The 21,607-nt window shown below is 43.8% G+C and overlaps 1 protein-coding gene across 1 annotated transcript in view; it reads left to right on the top strand.

Moving 5' to 3' along the window:
* Positions 1-15,023: 15,023 nt before the first annotated feature.
* Positions 15,024-21,607, top strand: part of LOC124805479 (myogenesis-regulating glycosidase-like) — a 66,319-nt gene continuing 59,735 nt past the window's right edge. Inside the window, exon 1 of the mRNA XM_047266043.1 lies at positions 15,024-15,028. Within this exon, the coding sequence (XP_047121999.1) occupies positions 15,024-15,028 (5 nt within the window). The remainder of the gene's footprint in view (positions 15,029-21,607) is intronic.

Here is a 21,607-nt window from a genome sequence, read left to right as displayed (position 1 = left end):
GAGATGCAGACCGAGGAGAAAGGAGCACTATAGAGGAAACAAATAAAATCCTTTGGAAAGTTCTCACCGAGTTTTAATAAAGCACCCACTACATTTGGTGTCAATATGCCACATTTGTCGTCTGATACCACAACATTTGGTGTCAGAATAGTGGGCATTGTCTGTCCAGTATAACGTTCAAGTCCACCGCCTTCAGTACAGTCACAAGATGTGGTGAGTGCTGACAAAATTGTTCTTTATGAATGTTGGACGTTTTTTTTTTTGTATGGCTCCTGGAATTGTAAATGTTTTGCCTGGACATAGTATTTTTTGTTGTCAGAGTAAGTGTTAGTGTATTTGGGGCAGTAAGATTTGTTATTTTTCGTGGAATTTGACTACTTTTGCATTGGTTTATGATGCTACTGAGTATGACGATACGGAGCTGTAGAAAGTCAGATTATTCTTGTACTTAATCCCGAAACAAAACGTCTACCCGGGAACGAAAGCAACACAATGGTAGAGTCAAGGATGCAAGGTGTGTCGGAACCAGAAGCGGTGCGGATTTTGATGGAAAAGGTAGCACAATTGACAGCAGACAAAATGCAGTTGAGAAATAAATTAACATCCAGAAGTGAGCGGGAAACTGCATCTGATCAGTCGTTATTGCCTAGGGTGCAGGAGATTGAGCCAGCCGCTGTAAGTTTGATAATTCTGTTTTCTGGTAAGACATCTAAAGATGTGTATTTGTTTGTGGAGGACTTGAAGACTCCAGCGGTGATGAATGGTTAGTCTGATGAGCAGTTGTTACATGTAGCCAAGATTACATTAACGGCTGAAGCGAATACATATATAAGGTGTTCTGAGGCCTTAAGGAAGGCAGGACAGTTTAAGCAATTAAAGGAAGGGCTCGGTACTTTAGGGAAAGTACAATGACAGAGAGACATGGGGAGATGGTGGAGAAATTGGCAGACAGGATAAGGAAAATTAATAAGTATACTTACGAGTTGGGTCAGAGCAATGAAGCGAATAGTGGTCTGTTGCAGGAGGCCAAGCAAAGGGCACTTGATGTATTTTTGAGAGGGTTACTGGCGCATATGTCAAAGAAATTGCGTGAAGGGACTTCGAAAGATTTCTTTTTGGCCATTCATCTGGCAATTCAGTGTGAGGAAATAGACGTGGCAACAGGGGCATGCGAGAGGCAAACAGTGTTTATGGCAGGTGTGAAACGTTTTAAGTGTGGTCGTATGAGACATGTGCAAAGGCAATGTACCCAGTCACCAAGGAATACAGGAAGAGGTGGCAATCGAAATTGGGGAGGAGGGAGAATTGGAGATAGGAGAGGTGGACAATCGTTAAACGGCCGAGGGGGCCCAAGACCCACCTAAGGGAGCTCCCATTTCATTTCAATGCTGTGAATATGTATGCAGAGGTGGAATGTTCAGTGGTAGGATCCATATGAACTAAAACGTTTAAGATTTTGTTGAATACTGGGGTGCCAGTGGCTACTAAAAATATAATGGGACAAAGGAAGTTAGACCCACCACGTATAGGTTGCGTGGAGTGGGGGATAAGGAGGTCACGCTTTTGGGGTCGGTGACGGTTGGCTTTCGCATAGGGAAAGTCCGATTTAATGCATGCATGGAGGTGGTTCCATGGGTAACCGAGGGCTGCGACATCATCCTAGTAGCAGATTTCTTGCATCAACATTATGCCAAAATTGACCTTGGACAACGAACTGTGGAACTTGGTGGAATGTTATTTCAGCTAGAGGAAACTGTTGCCAATGCAGAGCTGTTGCGAGGGACGTTCAGTGTAATGACCAAACCAATTGAACTGCATACATTAGCATTAAGGCTTAATTCGTATGAGTGTAAGTCTAGTGGCACTGGGAAGTCGCTTTGGGTAAGTGTGGAGTCGAATCTACCTGTGGGTACAGTATGTGTTATTGAACCATTGGAGAATAATGAAGATTTGGGTTCATTTGGTTTTTTTTTTTTTTTTGTGAAACGTAGTGTTCTACGTATACAGGAGGGGAACGACGGGCAAGTAGTTCCCGTTAATGTGGATAATTTTAGCGCTGTAGACGCGAATTTGAGGAAAGGAGTTTTAGTAGTAAATTTGGATGTGCCAGATGACGAAGACTGGTGTTTGAGAGGTAGGCGAAGTGATCAACCACTAAATGCCGATAAAACTGATTGCGTGACAAAATTAAGCATTTGAAAGGAGGAGAAAGAGAGCAAATGGAAGAATTATTGAGGGAATTTAAGTATTTGTTTTTCCCACAAGGGCCATTACCAGCAACTCCATTAGTTCAACATAGGATACCAACAGGGAATGAAGCATCTGTTTACCATAAACCATACAGAATACCGAGGTATTTGCAGCCGAATGTGGAGGATTTCATTGATCAGCAGCTCGTGGACGGTGTTATAGAGCATAGTAATAGTTGATGGGGAGCGGGCATTGTCGTTGTGCCTAAAAGATCTGTGGATGGAACTAAGAAATACAGGTTCTGTTGTGACTACCGATACCTCAATAATAAGGCAGTAAGGGATGCATACCCCATTCCAAACATATCGGAGACTTTGGATCACTTAGGACTTTTCTATGATGGATTTGATAAGTGGTTATCATCAGTTAGAGGTGGCTCCAGAGGATCGTCCAAAACTTGTTTTCTCTACACCTGGAGGCCACTACCTGTACATTAGAATGCCATTCGGTTTGAAAAACGCTCCAGCAACTTTTCAGAGGGTGCTAGACAGTGTCTTAAGGCGTTTGAAACCATGGTAGTGTCTTGTCTATTTGGATGATGTTAAAGTGTTTTCAAGTAGTATGGAGCAACATAGACAGCGGTTAAGGGAAGTCTTTATGAGGTTAATAGCAGCTCATTTGATGTTGAGCCTGGAGAAGTGTCACTTTGCGTAGCGAAATAGAGGCATGCAGTCGAGTATAAATAGGTGTCGTTTTCTAATGAGAGTCATTCAAATGTGGCAGTTCTCCTGGATGGCAGGGCACGTCACACTACCGGAGACACATGGCAGAAGATGGGACGCCGGCAGTCCACCGAGGATCACTGGTTCAACCTTCTGAGCCCAATGTGGGACATTCAAGTGTGGCAGCTCTCCTGAACGGCGAGGCAGGTCACACCGCGGGCTACAAACAGCAACAGATAGGGCACCAGTGTTCCAGCCCATGGCAGGTCGTTGGTTCGACCCTCTGAGGCCTACACATGGTCCGCAGCCAGCCAGGGCGGGCCACTCTTTGGCTTTATACCGCGGGCAGTCGTCTCGGCGCCCGATGCATGCCGGAGGCTTCTGAGGCGAGGGCTGCAGATGCGGACGCCGGATAGCGGGCGCTTGTTCATCACTGCAATCTCAGCCACGCTGGCGAGAAGGATGCCGCTTGCCGCCTGCAGCTCACACTGAGTGGCGCTGAGTCGGCAGGGACGCATACCGCCGAGTCAACCGTGGCATCCTGATGGCACTGCACTCAGCTGGCGTACAAGGCTGGCTCGACACAGCAGCGCGTTGCACTGGGATGCTGGGGTGGTGGCCTCAGCATTGTGGGACCCAGCGACGCAGACCAAGGTGAATGGAGCACTATAGAGGAAACAAATAAATCATTTGGAAAGTTCTGGCCGAGTTTTAATGCGGCACCTCCCAGAACCTACCCACTACATTTTGTGTCAATACGTCACATTTGGCGTCTGATACCACAACATTATTCACGTAAACCACATAAATCTTAATCATATACCTCAATAAATGTCAACAGTAATCATCATCATCAAATACACAAATATGCAGTGAACTTGATAATACAATACATCTGAAACGTCCCGAAAGAAAATTCCCTATTCTGTTTACATCAACTCTCTCCCATGCGAAAAACACCTCATAGCCATAAGTATAAAACATCCAAATACTGTACACAAAACACTTGCAATGACTATAGATCCTGAGAAAAGGAAATTGTAGCCATGATCAAATATTCTTTCTGATGGTAGACAAAAGAAATGTATGAAAGCAACAGGCTGTAGAGAACATCAAATAAATGGTAGAAAATTCTTCTGAGAAACAGCAAAGTAATTCCAAATATAAGTGCAAGTCCAAAGTCGAAAGATAAGAAAAGACAAACAGGCTGTAGTGATATCAGTCCGGTAGTAAACCAGATCGCTGTGTAAGTGTGTTGTCTATAAAGCTGTGTACGTGTATCCTATTCCTAGGACTCTTTGACAAGTTACAAAATCAGAGAAAATCGAACATTATAAAACAATAAACAAAAAAGTAGGTTGTGGTCATGCCAATCCAGTAGTAAACAAATTCTCAGTGTAGGTACGTTGTATGTAAAACTGTGTATATCCTATTTGTGAAATTCTTTGACATTCCTAATATGGTGTACACCCATACTACGTTTGTTCTCAAACTTTGCACTTCCAAAGCATTCGGATGACAAATACGACGAATTCTGTATAATCCGTTATGGCAAAGAAAGAATTTGCTGAACATGCGTTTTCCTTTATGAGACTGTGTGATCTGACAAGTACTTTTTGACCTACCTGAAATGTTCGTTTGATTCCGGCAGGCTGCTGGCATTGAATCCTCTTTTCTGCATCTCGTTTGATTTCCACAATTTGATGGTGTCGTTAGCAACGTGACATAGGTACCGATACAAGGTCTCTGATTCAGTCAGGTGGCAGTTTGTTTCTCAGTACAAGGCACGGAGAAGGTAAGGCAGAAATGTTGGGAGTAGAGCTGATAACATCCTGAAATATGTAAATGTGTTTGTCCCAATCTCTGTGTTTCTTATGGCAATACAGTCTGCATAGTTTATCTACCTCTTCCATAATGCGTTAAGCTGGATTTGAAGAAGCATGACTGCGGGAAATGGATTGATTTTTCTGCTCGAGAGAGTGCCAGCCCAGTAACTTGACCTAAATTTCGGACCGTTGTCTGAAATGACCTTGTCAAGGACACAGTTTTGCCAGTAGCTTTCCGTCTCTAATGACCTCGTTGTCGACGGGACGTTAAACACTAACCACCACCACCAACAGTAGCCTTACGTAAAGGTGTGAATGAAACAAATTTCGATGTGAGCTCTACAGCTACGAAAATATAAGAGGGGCCTTGTCTGCAGGTAACAGTAGGACGGTATAAATTAACAGCTGCTAGATGACGTAATTTCACAGGAGTGATCGGTCACAACTGAGCATAAAAGGAAGATGTTGTCTTTGGCTTCTGGTATAATTTTCACTTCATAAGAACACGACAAACACGTTTCTCCATATTAAAGGAATATGACGTTTGCGAAGAACGAAAAAGCTATTGTGGGCTCCATAATGAGCGCTGCTGAGATGTGTGTACCATGTAAGTTTGTTAACTAGATGCTCGGGAATATAGATAAGCCAGGCAGAACTGTCGGGTATTTACCGTTTAAACAAGATGTTCTGAACGAGATAGTAGAGTCTGATAGAAGGTTTGGTTTCGTCGCGCCATTGCCGTTTGATGTCTTTCGAGATCGGATCCTTGTCTTGCTCTTTAGCAATGTCGGTCATCGCCGAAGAAATAAAGTTTTCGAAAGCTATCTGTTGAATGTATAACACTCTGAAATTGACGTGATGAAATTTTGTTGAAGAACCACACGGAGTACTACCAAGTGAACGAGATAATGCATCAGCGGCAATATTTTCAACTCCGGGAATATAGATGACCGTAAACCGAAATTCTTGTAAATACATAGCCCAACCAATTAAACGCTCATGAGAAAGTTTTGGTGACAACAAATTGCAACGCTCTATGAACAATATAAATCTTTGTACGTCTGCCAAATAAGAAGTGACGAAATTTGGCAAAGGCCCATACGACTGCTAAACATTCGCGTTCTGTTATAGAATAGTTCAGCTGGAGACAAAACGCGGCTTGTGAAAGCAAAGCTTTTCTTAACAAAAATGCCGTGTTCTTCAGTCTCTTGAAACACATAGACCCGAATGGCCGTTTTAGAACTATCAGTGGTAGGACAAAAGTCATGTGAAGATCAGGATGAGGAAGTAGAGGAGCGGTCAATAAAGCTTGTTTTAAGTTGCCAAATTCTTGTTGAGCTTTGTAGTACCAGAACCAGTTGGAGTTTTTGCGCTAAGTTGGCACAAACGTGGAGTATCGAGAGCCTTGTAGTGCACAAAACGACGAAAAAAACCGAGAAAAATTCTGACTTGAAGTTTGAAAGTGGGTGTGGCGATGTCACGGATAGCTTGAAACTTCTCTGGGTCAGGTTTGTCAGCAACAAACATACCGTGATCTAAAAATCTGATGATAGATTTGCCAAATTCAGATTTGCTCAGGTTGACTGAACAGAGAAAGGCGGTATATTTGCGGCAATTAGGTGGCAATTCAATCTTCCAGAACCTATATTTTGCATCAAAGGAGGAGAAAACTGTGACAATATGAAATTTCTGAGGAATCTCTCCCAGTATTTCAGGTCTATCGGTTTCCAGAATAATAATGTTATTAATTTGCCTGAGTGAACCACCTTTCTTTGGCGCAATATGAAGCGAACTGTTATAAGGACTGGCTGCGGGCTCAATAATATCTTGTTGAAGCCTGGAATTAATTTTTTCTTTAACGTTCTGACGATAAACAAAAGGAATGGAGTAGTACCGTCCAACAAAAATATTGTTTGGCTTAACTTGAACTTCATAAAGAAAACCACGAATGGTGCCAGGTACATTATCAAAAACGTGAGCATGAGTTTGTAAGATTTTCCGTAATTGTTGTTCATGAAAATCAGACGTGGCTTTACAATTGTCAACTTTGTTTTGAATCGCGTCGAAAATGTCAGTCACAGTGCCGTCAACGTTGTGCTTACAGATGGGTCAGCTGAATAAAATTGTTTGGTGTAACAGTCGATATTTCTGTATGAAGAAAGAAGGTGTAAGCGATTGATATTTTCTTCCTCGCTAGAGAGGCTCTGATCAGAATTTAAAGATATTGTATTGTCGTCGTTTTGTAATGTAATGCAAGAGTTGTTGTTAAAAGAAATGCTTAAGAAATGGATGCCCAGAATGACTTCAGTCGTTAATAACAGAACGATAAGAAATTTGACGAAAATGTGTGAGCTTGAGCAGAAAATTGTAAATGGGTTTGACATTTAACTTCAACGCTTTTACTGGGTACAGCATCATTTATTTTGATTTTATTAAGAGGTGGCATAGGACAAGAATCATCATAATTGCAGCAGTTGAACGCTGCGTCACTCATGACAGTAACGGGAGAACCATAATCCAGAACTGCTTTTAATACTTGTTTGCCAACTTGAGTGGTAATAACAGGATGAGAAAAATGTTTCCGAGGCTGTCCAGTTTCACGTAACAGTAATTCCCTGGTGTCTTCTAAGCGGATCATATGCTCTATAATGGGTGCAGAACGCAACGTACCCTGTGTTGGCGCGTCGTCGGCATCATCTGATGCGTGGTCCGCTAGTCATTTTTGCATAGCGTCTGCACCGTTCGGTGCGTTGGCAGATGCCTTCAATGATTTGAACAGTGCGCTGGGGTTCGGAATGATTCTGGTTACCTTGATGCGGATGAAAATGTGAATCTGGTTCATTTCAGCATAAAGACTGATTGTTAGTAAAGTGCCCTTTTTCCTATAATTATGATTAAAATTTCTATTTCCCGGCTTATTCCCATTCTATCATTGAAAATGCTGGGCATTGCTATAATAGCTTTGCTGTTATGGCTGTTGTCTATAATTACGCAAAGTGTTCCTGTGTATAAAATTATTACTAGTATCATTTTGCGAGAATCATAGCCGCTGTGGCAGCTGTTGCGAGAAAGGCTGATTTATGTGTTGTCCGGAATTAACATATGGTTGACTAGACTGTTGAAAATTGTGTTTCTGCTGTTGGTAGTTATTAGGAAGACTTTTGATCTGCTGAAAATGTCGGTTGCTGATTACAATTAAAATTCTGGTTGTTGTTGTCAACATTTCTGTCACGTCTTTCATTCCCAAAATAGTTACTCTTATTGTGATTGGAAAACGTAGCAGAATGACCACCGTTGCGTTTTTTGTGAAAATTGCGGTTTTGTTAGAGAAGTTATTATTATCCTTCTGCTGAGAAAACGACTGATCAATCTCAAGTAACTGTAAAACGTAACCAAATGCATGTATGTTACATGTTTGTTGACCTGCTCTTAACGGACATTTCATATTTCCTGCAAGTTTTGAAATACAGAGGTGGACCAAACCTGACGGGCTGAGTGGCTCAAGTAAATGTTGATTTTGTTGTACCATGTATTCAAAGTATTGTGTTAACGTTTCAAAATTCGAGTTGCTGAAGTTCGGTAAATTTATCAATTCGTCTTTTACAGCACGGTCGTCTCAGGCCAGTACGCTGCGAGGAAAGCGCTCTGAAATTGTTCAACTGAAAAACATTGGCATGCAATAGGACGCATTCTTGTGGACGGTCCCTTCCAAAAAGCTACAAATCAATTCTAATTTATGAGAGACAGGCCAGTTCGGCGGCAAAGAGAAGGTAAATTGCTCAATCTAGGCCAAGGGTTGTCGACAGCAAGGACCATTACGAAATACTTTGAATTTTCTGACACATAAAAAATGCCTGTAGTCGAAACCATCCGTTCTAAATTATAAAAAGAGTGCTGTCTATTGAAATTCTCCAGAGTTGTCATGTGATTGTAAAGCATCTCTTTCTCTGACCGGTTTAGTAAGCTGAGGTTTCGAAGAATGTTATGTATCCTGATCGACACAATGTGTGGCAAGGTTGTGCGAGCAGTCCTGAGAAATGGTATCGTTCTTATTGTCAGACAAGCGAGCATTCAGTTTATTAAGTTCCCTTTTGAACTGATGATTAATTTGCATCTGCCCCTGCCGAAAGTTCTCAAGAGATTGAAATTCTTCAGTGTCGGTGAAGTGCACCGTTTGTGTACCTTCAGACTAATAGTCATGATTTCATTTTAATTGTGCTACAGTGTTAGCGAGTTCATCATATTCGGCTTTCAGATTGTCGTACTGGTCGTGAATTTTGTAGGATCATCTTTAAGTGACTGTAACTTAACAGCGTGACTACATGTTTTCTTTTGGAGAGTAGCTACAATTTCACTGGATACCGACTTTCCAATTTCAGCAATAAGGAGGGCTTTGTCTTGCCGCAGTTTCAGAAATGGTATTAAGTTGTTCATCAACAGCTGTTTTTCTGTGTGGCACACGTTGATGAAGGTTGTCATCAGCCGTAGTTAATCCGCTTAAATGAGATGTGACATTGATAACCTCTGTTGTAATATCATTTATACGGTCTGTAAAAGTTTTGTAACTGTCTTTTAATTCGTCAAAGAGTGCTTTCTGATTGTGACGGAGTATATTTAAAGTTTTTTTTTCAGTTAGAACTTATGATTATGCTCTTCCAGATGAGTAGCCTGTGCATCAAAACGTTCTGTAAGAAATTCATGATTTTTAGTACATTTATCATTAAGTACTTGGAATTGCTTTGTAACGGACGCATTACTGTTTGTGAGGTCGTCAAAACGAAAGGACACTACATCAAAAAGTTTCGTAAATGTCTTGTTGCTTTCTTTAAGTTGCTCAGCAAAACGATTGGATTGTTCTCCAAAACGTTCATTAGTCTGTTTGTGCATTTCGCCCAAGAACTGAAACAAACGATTGAACTGAGCTTGCAGCGAAAAATTCATATTGTCGGTAGTCAAATGCAGCTGTTGCATGACAGTTCTGTCGGAAAAATTCCGTAAAGGACGAGTGTCGGATTTTAGCAAAGGTAGTGAATCTTCCATAATTATGTGTGTGATACTACTATTCTCAGAAAATAAAATATCAGTGTTACGACAAATACTAATATCGGAATGTTGAGTTCGTCAGAATCAGCAGTGCCTACAATGTTCGTGCAGTGACTATCTGGTTGCAAAGACACAGTATCTTGCATTATTACGCCATAAATATGATTAGTACTAGCAGCAACAGAAAGATCAGCAAAGGTATTGTTGCTGTCGGTCGCATTCTGCAGATCAGATTTTGGCGAATTGATCGTAGTGCGTGATCTGCTGACAAACGTACTAAGCGGCATGGTAGCAGAGAAATATAAAAACAAATCACAGATGTAAAAGACAACGCCGAGAACAATAAAGTCAAAGCTGAAAGGCAAAACACAGTAATAGGAATACATGCGTTGCGCTAAATCATAGTAATAATTTAAAGTAAGACGGAGCAATATACAACTTCTGTTTCTCAGAAAATTCCTACGTCGCCCGTACCGTAGAAGTACATCGCTAAGTGAAAGTTATCTGAATAAATTAAAATATTTACTGAAGTGTTCTGTTTCTGAGCTGTGATAACAAATGAACTGTCGTAACGAAACTTGTACTGTCATAGTGTGAAAGACAAGCTGTACTGGAAAAGTAATTAATTGTCGTAATGAAAAGGGAAGTATTTCATACTGTAGAAGTTAGCAATCTGACTGCAAGAATTTTGAACAGTATAAACTGCCTGAATAATTAACTTGGACATGAAACCTAGAGTAATTGGGTTTGCAAAATTTGATCACAAATATTGTCTCTGAACAACATAAGTTAGCCCTGGTTGAATAAATAAAAAAATCCTAATATTTTCTCCTTACCTCTATTCTGCGCATATCTGGATAACGCGTTGCAGTACTGCTGTGTCTAGGGCCCCGTTATGCTAAAGATGCAAATTACTGTACCTACACAGAGACACTTGAGAGGTGCAACGAGTTCTCTGCTAATTGCTAATCCAACTGTTTATCGAACAGACTTGGTTGGATGATCCATTAAAAAGAATTGTAAGACAAAGTTTGATAAGAAAATGAAATATGCGCGTCAATGACAACACTGTTTTTATATATATATATATATATATATATATATATATTGATGAAAAGTGCTCAAGGCAGATATTAAATTTAATTAAGTTCTCAACATCCAAACAATACAGTTTCTATCTCTCAAATCTAATAACTTTCAGTACAGTAACCAAGTTAGTTCGATGGCACAGAAATAGTGAAAAAAAGTAAATATCATTGTTGTATTTACCTGACATTCCATTAGATTTGTTCCTTCATTAATGAGTTTCATAATCATGTCGATTGTACAAAATGATAAATTGAGACATCAAATTTGAATCATAATATTGCCATCGTTTGCTCACTTTCCTAACTCTATCACAGCTGAACTTCGACCGCTCTCTCTAACAAAGTTAAACATTGTCTGCTGCCACTGCGCCCTCGCGCAGCTCAAAGACGTTAGCTTAACTTCTGCGATACAGCTCACTTCATCGCTGGTCGCTCATAATCGACTCAGATACCAAAATTTTACATGACACCTATGGAAATGATCGTTTGGCGTCATTGGCCGGGAGGCCCTTACGGGGCAGGTCCGGCCGTCTTGGTGAAGGTCTTATTACATTAGGCGCCACGTTGGGCGATCTGAGCGCCGGATGGGGATGAAATGATGATGAAGACAACACCCTATCCCTGAGCGGAGAAAATCCCCGACCCAGCCGAGAATCGAACCTGGGCCCCTTAAGACGGCACTCCGTCACGCTAACCATTCAGCTATCGGGGCGGACATGACACCGATCAAACTGTCCAACTCGAAGGGTTCGTTCGCTCAGGAAGCGTCCTCTCTTACGGCGTGACTATGCCATACCACACACGAGCGTTGCGACATTTGCAAATCTATCATTCTACATTCAGGCCCGACTCGGACCATTCCGATATTCATCCATTTCCAGAACTTTAATAATTCCTTCGAGGTCTTCACTTTGATGATGATGAAGTGGTGCAAGCAGTGGTGAGGTTGTGACTCGGTCAACGAAGTCAAACATTTTACAGTGACGATATCAATGAACTGGGCTGTCGGGAGAAATGCGTTCGTCGATAGTGAGACTATTTTGAGAAATAAGTACGTATACACGAAGAATAAAGCTGTAGAATGTCAACAATCTTTTTTGTGTTTAAAAATCTGTATGAGTTTCTCCATCAAAAATTCATAAGTATTAATTTCCAGCTCTCCCTTGCACAACTACATCTATACTGCATAAGCCACTTTGCTCTTTGTGGTGGAGGTTACCTTGTGTACCACCGTCACTACCCCCCCCCCCCCCCTCATTCCCGTTCCAGTTGCAAATAATTGGTGGGAGGAATGATTGCTGGATTGCTGGTAAGTCTCAGTGGCTTATGAATCATCGGTGTCGACTCCGTTAATCGCCTACGTCACTGTAAACCACAAATTACTCACGAAAAAATTCTATGACATCTCCTTAGCAACAGGAGACTCTCCGTGGAGTTTCAAGGACGTCGCAGAGGATGCAGACTGCAGAGAGATGAGCTACCTCAGAGTAGTGTGAACCACTTCCACTATACACCAAAAGATTTCTGTATGTGGGGAATCTCGTGTAGGGCACCCAGGTAAAGCGTTGGAAACACTAGGACAATTGTGCAAAAATGATAACTTAACGCCTAATCCTGCCACAACACGGTATTACGCTTTCGACTAAACACAGACAGGCCAACCAACATCTAAATAGTTCATGCGATAGCCCTTAACTGCCGCGCGGAGTCGCCACGCTGTTTGAGGCGTCATATCATGGAATGCGCGGCGCCTCCCGCCGGAGGTTCAAGTCCTCCCTCGGACATGTGTGTGTGTGTGTGTGTGTGTGTGTGTGTGTGTGTTGTTCTTAGCTTAAGTTAGTGTAAGTAGTGTGTAAGTCTAGCGACCGATGACCTTAGAAGTTTGGTGCCTTTGGAATTCACATATATTTGAACATTTTTGACTCTCAACTCGAATATTCCTTTTACCCAAAATACCTTGGAGTGACCTTCATTGTCAAAAAGCATTGACATAACACTAAAATGAAAGTATCTGGGGTGCACAACCAGCCACTAACCGCAGTGGCGCTGTGCTTTTTCGTGGACGAATATGCAGTACTTGTGTGGCATAATTCCTGTCATGCTAGGCAGAGGACACTGCTCTAAAATAAACGTGTCGCATAATTACTGGACGCTTGAGACCAACTAATCTGGAGCAGCTACACGTACCAGCAGGCGTAACTCCACCTGACATCAGGTATTAAGGAGCTGCCCAAACAGAAAGACGTAGCGCTTTGACTTCTGATATTCACCTGCTATTTTGTCTTCCGCAAGCACCATCATGTTCAAAGTCCCTAAAAAATTTTAATAAGGGTCTATGTCAACCCATAGGCCAGGCGTGTGGAAAAAGAATGCTCCTCCCGGCTAGAGAAAACCCAAAGAAGAACTAGCTCCTCATCACAACGAGAACTGCTGTACCTGGAAATCCCTCAACATACTGCGAGTTGCCGTTGGGCGGTGTAAGGTATTTCTTGAAAAGTGGGGATACGATAGTGGATCGTTAACTTTTGAGTGTGGGGAGTAGCAGACAATGTCTCAGATGTACAACTGCCATCTGTGTCCCTCATCATACACCGAAGACCTAATGCTGAGCAACTCTAGTGCCTTGGACGTAGCCCGTTTTTTGTGTGAAATCAACTTAATTTAACGTTTGTTAGTTTTCTCTAGCGCGTGAAACTGATTTAATGAGTGTAAGTGATGTAATTCCTGTCATGTTTGTCTATTTACGTATCTAAATGCGTTAATGCCTACGGCCCATGTACATGTGTTTATAACTGTTAAGTTTTTTTGTTACCTCCCTTGAAATTTATACTTTTTACACAAATAAAATAGCCTCCGTGTGGACTCTCTAATTTTATATTCATCTTCTGTTCACGAGATATATGTAAGAGGAAGTCATACATTTGTTGACTGTTCTAGGAATTTACGCTCTCGAAACTTGTACCAATGAACCACCCCGTGATGCAGAACACCTGCCTTTTAGCGTCACTCACTGGAGTTGGTTGATCATCTCTAAGACGCTTTCGTGGTTGCTAAATGAACCTGTAACGAAACGCGCTGCACTTTTTTTCCATTTTTTTTTATTTCTCTATCAGTCATATCTGATATGGATGCCATACCGACGATAAATATTCAAGCACTAGTCGACAGCGAGCTACTTCCATTGTTGATGGACTACTTTTCTTGGGATCCTACCAGTGAACCTCAGTGTGGCACCTGCCTTACTCGCGATTAATTTTGTGTGTTGAAAATGTGACAGACCTACTGATTTGCTGCTGGACAGCATGAAGACAAGTAGAAAATGAGGTAAAGCTAAATCGAGCCTAACAAATGAAGCTTTAATCATGTTCTAGAGTCGCATGGCTAGAATGGAGATGTAGGTTGAGACGGATACAATGGTATGCAGTGGTGTAGTCAAGATATGGCGGAATCGGATGTGGTGTTGCAGTTATGAAATGGTAATAAATATTTTGGCCGACGTCTTAACACACTGCAAAAACATATTGTAAATATTTAAAAAACATATAATTTATAGCACTTACACTGCAAAAAGTTCTATACCTTGCCTCTACTCATCACGCGTCTGCTCACCGTGCTCAATACATATTTGTTAGTGACTGAAAAGTATCTAAAGTCCCGTAGAAACGGATTCTTCTTGTCTGACACAGACAAGAAATGGAGTGTGCGATCTGAGGGTTACAGAATAACTAATTATTGCTCCTGTCTGCGAAGATACAAATAACCCTAATGACAGGTTTCAGTTTGGTAACAACCGTCTTCAGATCAGTATAAAAAAATACGATGCGAGCAATGAATACGGACTTGCCATGTGAGCCGGCCGGGGTGGCTGAGCGGTTCTATGCGCTACAGTCTGGAACCGCGCGACCGCTACGGTCGCAGGTTCGAATCCTGCCTCGGGCATGGATGTATGTGATGTCCTTAGGTTAGTTAGGTTTAAGTAGTTCTAAGTTCTAGGGGACTGATGACCTCAGAAGTTAAGTCCCATAGTGCTCAGAGCCATTTGAACTTGCCATGTGACTTAAACTCATCAGCTGACATATCGCATCGGTGTTCATCGGGCGACAAAATGGCACACGTTTTAGGGCAGTTCATCTTTCTTTGCAACCAACTACGCAATGAGGTATGTATATCAAAGATCAAGGCAACGATTCGTGCCAAGATTGGTGTAAATGGGAATACCTTCAATGCAGAACACCAAATATGTGAAATGTCCTTGAGATGCAGAAGGTGTATTTTACATTTCTATGGTTATGTTGATAAGTAATCTAAACTGAATGTAAACTGAAACTGGCTTTACTGGATGTGTTACATTAGATCATCCTCTTATAATTTTCTCGGACTTTAAATTAATTTTATGATACTCGTGTAGTTAAAGGCCCGGCATACTGATCGCAGATTAATTAATTACTGTGTACCAAGTCAGAAGCTAATCAGCTGTTGCTTCACTGCTAGGACAGGCAATGGATGTTAGTTAGACCTGCTTCATACGCTTCTCACGCGTCCCTCTATTTTTCTGCTCTCCTTTTGCTCGTGTTGTTCGCATGCTGTCGTTAGGACACACAACTGCTTATGGCCGTGATACTAACTGAAGGTGTTACATTCTACCGCCAGTGTCCAAAAGTAACAATAGCAACATCGAACGTTCCGTAAGTAACCGTAATACGACAACTGAATGTAGCAGTACACATTCCTGATAAGATCAATAGCACTCTCGATGCGCAGACGTGTTTGTCTACCTAAAATTATCGTAGCTGGATTGTTATCGTTCGCAAATGCAGAATGATACACACCTGGAAATTGAAATAAGAACACCGTGAATTCATTGTCCCAGGAAGGGGAAACTTTATTGACACATTCCTGGGGTCAGATACATCACATGATCACATTGACAGAACCACAGGCACATAGACACAGGCAACAGAGCATGCACAATGTCGGCACTAGTACAGTGTATATCCACCTTTCGCAGCAATGCAGGCTGCTATTCTCCCATGGAGACGATCGTAGAAATGCTGGAACGGCTTGCCATGCCATTTCCACCTGGCGCCTCAGTTGGACCAGCGTTCGTGCTGGACGCGCAGACCGCGTGAGACGACGCTTCATCCAGTCCCAAACATGCTCAATGGGGGACAGATCCGGAGATCTTGCTGGCCAGGGTAGTTGACTTACACCTTCTAGAGCACGTTGGGTGGCACGGGATACATGCGGACGTGCATTGTCCTGTTGGAACAGCAAGTTCCCTTGCCGGTCTAGGAATGATAGAACGATGGGTTCGATGACGGTTTGGATGTACCGTGCACTATTCAGTGTCCCCTCGACGATCACCAGTGGTGTACGGCCAGTGTAGGAGATCGCTCCCCACACCATGATGCCGGGTGTTGGCCCTGTGTGCCTCGGTCGTATGCAGTCCTGATTGTGGCGCTCACCTGCACGGCGCCAAACACGCATACGACCATCATTGGCACCAAGGCAGAAGCGACTCTCATCGCTGAAGACGACACGTCTCCATTCGTCCCTCTATTCACGCCTGTCGCGACACCACTGGAGGCGGGCTGCACGATGTTGGGGCGTGAGCGGAAGACGGCCTAACGTTGTGCGGGACCGTAGCCCAGCTTCATGGAGACGGTTGCGAATGGTCCTCGCCGATACCCCAGGAGCAACAGTGGCCCTAATTTGCTGGGAAGTGGCGGTGCGGTCCCCTACGGCACTTCGTAGGATCCTACGGTCTTGGCGTGCATCCGTGCGTCGCTGCGGTCCGGTCCCAGGTCGACGGGCACGTGCACCTTCCGCCGACCACTGGCGACAACATCGATGTACTGTGGAGACCTCACGCCCCACGTGTTGAGCAATTCGGCGGTACGTCCACCCGGCCTCCCGCATGCCCACTATACGCCCTCGCTCAAAGTCCGTCAACTGCACATACAGTTCACGTCCACGCTGTCGCGGCATGCTACCAGTGTTAAAGACTGCGATGGAGCTCCGTATGCCACGGCAAACTGGCTGACACTGACGGCGGCGGTGCACAAATGCTGCGCAGCTAGCGCCATTCGACGGCCAACACCGCGGTTCCTGGTGTGTCCGCTGTGCCGTGCGTGTGATCATTGCTTGTACAGCCCTCTCGCAGTGTCCGGAGCAAGTATGGTGGGTCTGACACACCGGTGTCAATGTGTTCTTTTTTCCATTTCCAGGAGTGTAGATAGTGTCGGAAGTTCCATGCGGCTTTTCGCAGATGATGCTGTAGTATACAGAGAAGTTGCAGCATTAGAAAATTGCAGCGAAATGCAGGAAGATCCGCATCGGATAGGCACTTGGTGCAGGGAGTGGCAACTGTCCCTTAACACAGACAAATCTAATGTATTGCGAATACATAGAAAGAAGGATCCTTTTTGTATGTTTATATGATAGCGCAACGAACACTGGTAGCAGTTACTCCTGTAAAATATCTGGGAGTATGCGTACGGAACGATTTGAAGTTGAATGATCATATAAAATTAATTGTTGGTAAGGCGGGTGCCAAGTTGAGATTCATTGGGAGAGTCCTTAGCGAAGGCATTCCTGTTGCTGAGATGGAAATGTTGGATTCTTGCAGGGGCATAGGTTGTCAATTTTTTAATCTTACCTTGGTTCTTTTATATGCCCCGTCTGGCAATCGTCACACAGTGTATCGTTCGAGTTTTTATAAAGAGGAAATTGTTTATCTGTTGCGTAAGAGTCCACTGGGTATTCTGTTGGGTGGTGATTGTCTTGCGTCCTGCAGATCAATCTGCAAATTTTAATTTCTTCCGCGAATTACATGAATTGGTCCGCTCCTTACGCCTGAAAGACGTCTGGAAACGTAAATACCCCACGTTAGCTAAATTTACCCACTTTACTGCGACTTCTAGTAGCAGGTTACATAGGTTTTACTTATCAGAGTACCTGGGCGATAATACACTACTGGCCATTAAAATTGCTTCAAATGGTTCAAATGGCTCTGAGCACTATGGGACTTAACATCGATGGTCATCAGTCCCCTAGAACTTAGAACTACTTAAACCTAACTAACCTAAGGACAGCACACAACACCCAGCCATCACGAGGCAGAGAAAATCCCTGACCCCGCCGGGAATCGAACCCGGGAACCCGGGCGTGGGAAGCGAGAACGCTACCGCACGACCACGAGATGCGGGCCTTAAAATTGCTACACCAAGAATAAATGCAGGTGGTAAACGGGTATTCATTGGACAAATATATTATACTAGAATTGACATGTGATAACATTTTCACGCAATTTGGGTGCACACATCCTGAGAAATCAGTACCCAGAAAAACCACCTCTGGCCATAATAACGGCCTTGATACGCATGGGCATTGAGTCAAACAGAGCTTGGATGGCGTGTACAGGTACAGCTGCCCATGCAGCTTCAACACGATACCACAGTTCATCTAGAGTAGTGACTAGCGTATTGTGACGAGCCAGTTGCTCGGCCAACATTGACCAGACGTTTTCAGTTGGTGACAGATCTGGAGAATGTGGTGGCCAGGGCAGCAGTCGAACATTTTCTGTATCCAGAAAGGCCCGTGCAGGACGTGCAACATGCGGTTGTGCATTATCCTGTTGGAATGTAAGGTTTCGCAGGGATCGAATTAAGGGTAGAGCCACGGGTCGTAACACATCTGAAATGAAACGTCCACTGTTCAAAGTGCCGTCAATGCGAACAAGAAGTGACCGAGACGTGTAACCAATGGCACCACCTACCATCACGCTGGGTGATACGCCAGTACGGCGATGACGAATACACGCTTCCAAAGTGCATTCACCACGATGTCGCCAAACACGGATGCGACCATCATGATGCTGTAAACAGAACCTGGATTCATCCGAAAAATGACGTTTTGCCATTCGTGCACCCAGGTTCGTCGTTGAGTACACCATTGTAGGCGCTCCTGTCCGTGATGCAGCGTCAAGGGTAATCGCAGTCATGGTCTCCGAGCTGATAGTCCATGCTGCTGCAAACGTCGTCGAACTGTTCGTGCAGATGGTTGTTGTCTTGCAAACGTCACGATCTGTTGACTCAGGGATCGAGACGTGACTGCACGATCCGTTACAGCCATGCAGATAAGATGCCTGTCATGTCGACTGCTAGTGATACGAGGCCGTTGGAATCTAGCACGGCGTTCCGTATTACCCTCCCGAACCCACTGATTCCATATTCTGCTAACAGTCATTGCATCTCGACCAACGCGAGCAGCGATGTCGCGATACGATAAACCGCAATCGCGATAGGCTACAACCCGATCTTTATCAAAGTCGGGAACGTGATGCTACGAGTTTCTCCTCCTTACACGAGGCATCACAACAAGGCAACGGCGGTCAATTGCTGTTTGCGTGTGAGAAATCGGTTGGAGACTTTCCTCATGTCTGCACGTTGTAAGTGTCGCCACCGGCGCCAACCTTGTGTGAATGCTCTGAAAAGCTAAGAATTTGCATATCACAGCAACTTCTTCCTGTCGGTTAAATTTCGCGTCTGTAGCACGTCATCTTCGTGGTGTAGCAGTTTTAATGGCCAGTAGTGTATTAAAGTCGTCCCAGCTTCCTCTAGGGATTACTGTGCTGTGAGTACAGCTCTCAGTCTCAAACGTCAGCCCGTCAAATTGTTTCACACTCCGGGGATGTTAAACGTTGCTCACCTAGCTGACCCTTCTCTTGATGACGTGATGCGAGCCGTGTGGGGGCATACTCCATGGTCCACTGGAAAGTGCTCTTCCATCCTTGACTGGTGGAGAAAGCCGGAAAAACCAATGCTCAGGCAGACTGATCCTTGTATGTGCTGCCAAAGTGCGAGACTTTCGGAGAACATCCGAATACTGCTATTCCATCCTCCGTTAACTTTACGCTGCTGCTGATCAGGCCCCTCTGCGAATTGTGGCTGTAAAGGCAAAACTGTTGACCTTGAGGAAAGTACAAATGGAATGTTTGAAAATGCGATCCAAGCCACGTTCATTGGTGACGGAAGAACTGACTTCCTTATATCATTTGCTTCGGCATCAAGTCCGTCGCCGACGTGCTTGTATTCATTCTCTCGCAACAAATAATGGACGTGTCGTAATGGCGAAAGCTCATATAGTGCGTGTCTTACGCCACAACTATTCAGACATCTACAATATCGATAAGTCCAATGAAACCTTTTACTACCCACTAGTCAGCATATTGGATACGACAATTGCACCTGAACATAATGAAACGCTTTTAGCTGCCTTTCAGCGTGAGGAAATTTACAGACTTATTGTGGGGTCACCTTCTCGAAAGTCCTCGGGTCTGGATGGACTTGCCAAGGAATTTTACGTGCGCTTTTGGCCGTTGTTGGGTGCTACCTTTACGTCCCTTTTGAATGAAGTGTTACAGGGCTGAATAGTGCCGACCTCCTTCAAAGTGGGAAAAATTGTTTTAATCCAGAAATGCCCTGGACCGAATGCCCCTGATAGCTTTCGCCCACTTACTTTGGTAAACTTTGATTGCAAGACTGTGGTGAGGGCTCTCATGGAGACGACTGTCGCAAAACGTCAGAGATGCGAACATGGTCGTATCATTCTTACCCCTATCGTCGAGTGTCGTGACGTGGTTTCGGTTGCTGCTGTGACGTCCGTCCCTTGTGCCCTTACCCTTCTAGACTTTGGTAAGGCCTTTGATCGTATTAATCACAACTTTTTGCTTCGGATTCTGAAGGCACACGGTAAGTACTATTAAATCTGTTTATGGGTATTTCAGCTTCGACGCTTCTTAATGGTCAACTGACGTCCCCGGTAAATATCCGTCGGTTAGTGCCTCAAGAAAGACCGCTATCAATGACTTTGTTGTCTGTGGAGCCCCTACTTCGGATGCTAGCATCCCAGCTGAAAGGTTGGACGCTTTCTGGAGGGACTATAGCTGTCAGTGCATACGCGGATGACGTGATGGTTCTACTCCGGAATTCTGCGGAGATACCTCGACTAAGAGCTGTAATCGATGTTATTGTCGGAGTTCAGGTGCACTACTTAATGAAGGTAAATGCAAGTTTCTTACTTTGCGAGGTTTTGATGACGCGGTTGTTCCATGGTTACTGCAGTGGATCGGCATACGTCTCTCGGCATCAAATGGTTCAAATGTTTCTGAGCACTATGGGACTTAACTTTTGAGGTCATCAGTCCCCTAGAACTTAGAACCACTTAAACCTAACTAACCTAATGACATCACACACGTCCATGCCCGAGGCAGGATTCGAACCTGCGACCGTAGCTGTCGCGCGGTTCCACACTGTAGCGCCTAGAACCGCTCGGCCACTCCGGCCGGCCTCTCGGCATCACCATTGATCGTTGTCCACTCAACATGGCCACACACAACCGGAAGTCTGTTACGGAAAAAATTCAGGAAGCGATACTATCATGAAAGGCGTTCTCCAGAAAGTACGAGTACTGCAATCATATGAAAAGCTTATTACGTGTCCCAAGTTTATCCGCTTCCGTCGATAATGGCGAAGAAACCACAACAATTGTCTGGTCGTTTCTTATGGAAAAGACATATATTTCGCCCACAGTGTGAGGTGGTCACGAAGCCTCGTTCCTTTGGGGGGCTGGGCTTGGCCGATATACGAAGGAAGAAGCAGATGCTATGTGTGCAACGTAATGTTTTGAAGATAACTCAAGAAATTCACACATTCACGTCTAGTTTATTTCTCTGTGT

This window comes from Schistocerca piceifrons, chromosome 7 (assembly GCF_021461385.2).
Source record: "Schistocerca piceifrons isolate TAMUIC-IGC-003096 chromosome 7, iqSchPice1.1, whole genome shotgun sequence".
Lineage (NCBI taxonomy): Eukaryota > Metazoa > Arthropoda > Insecta > Orthoptera > Acrididae > Schistocerca > Schistocerca piceifrons.
This window is presented reverse-complemented; position numbering and strand designations above follow the sequence as displayed.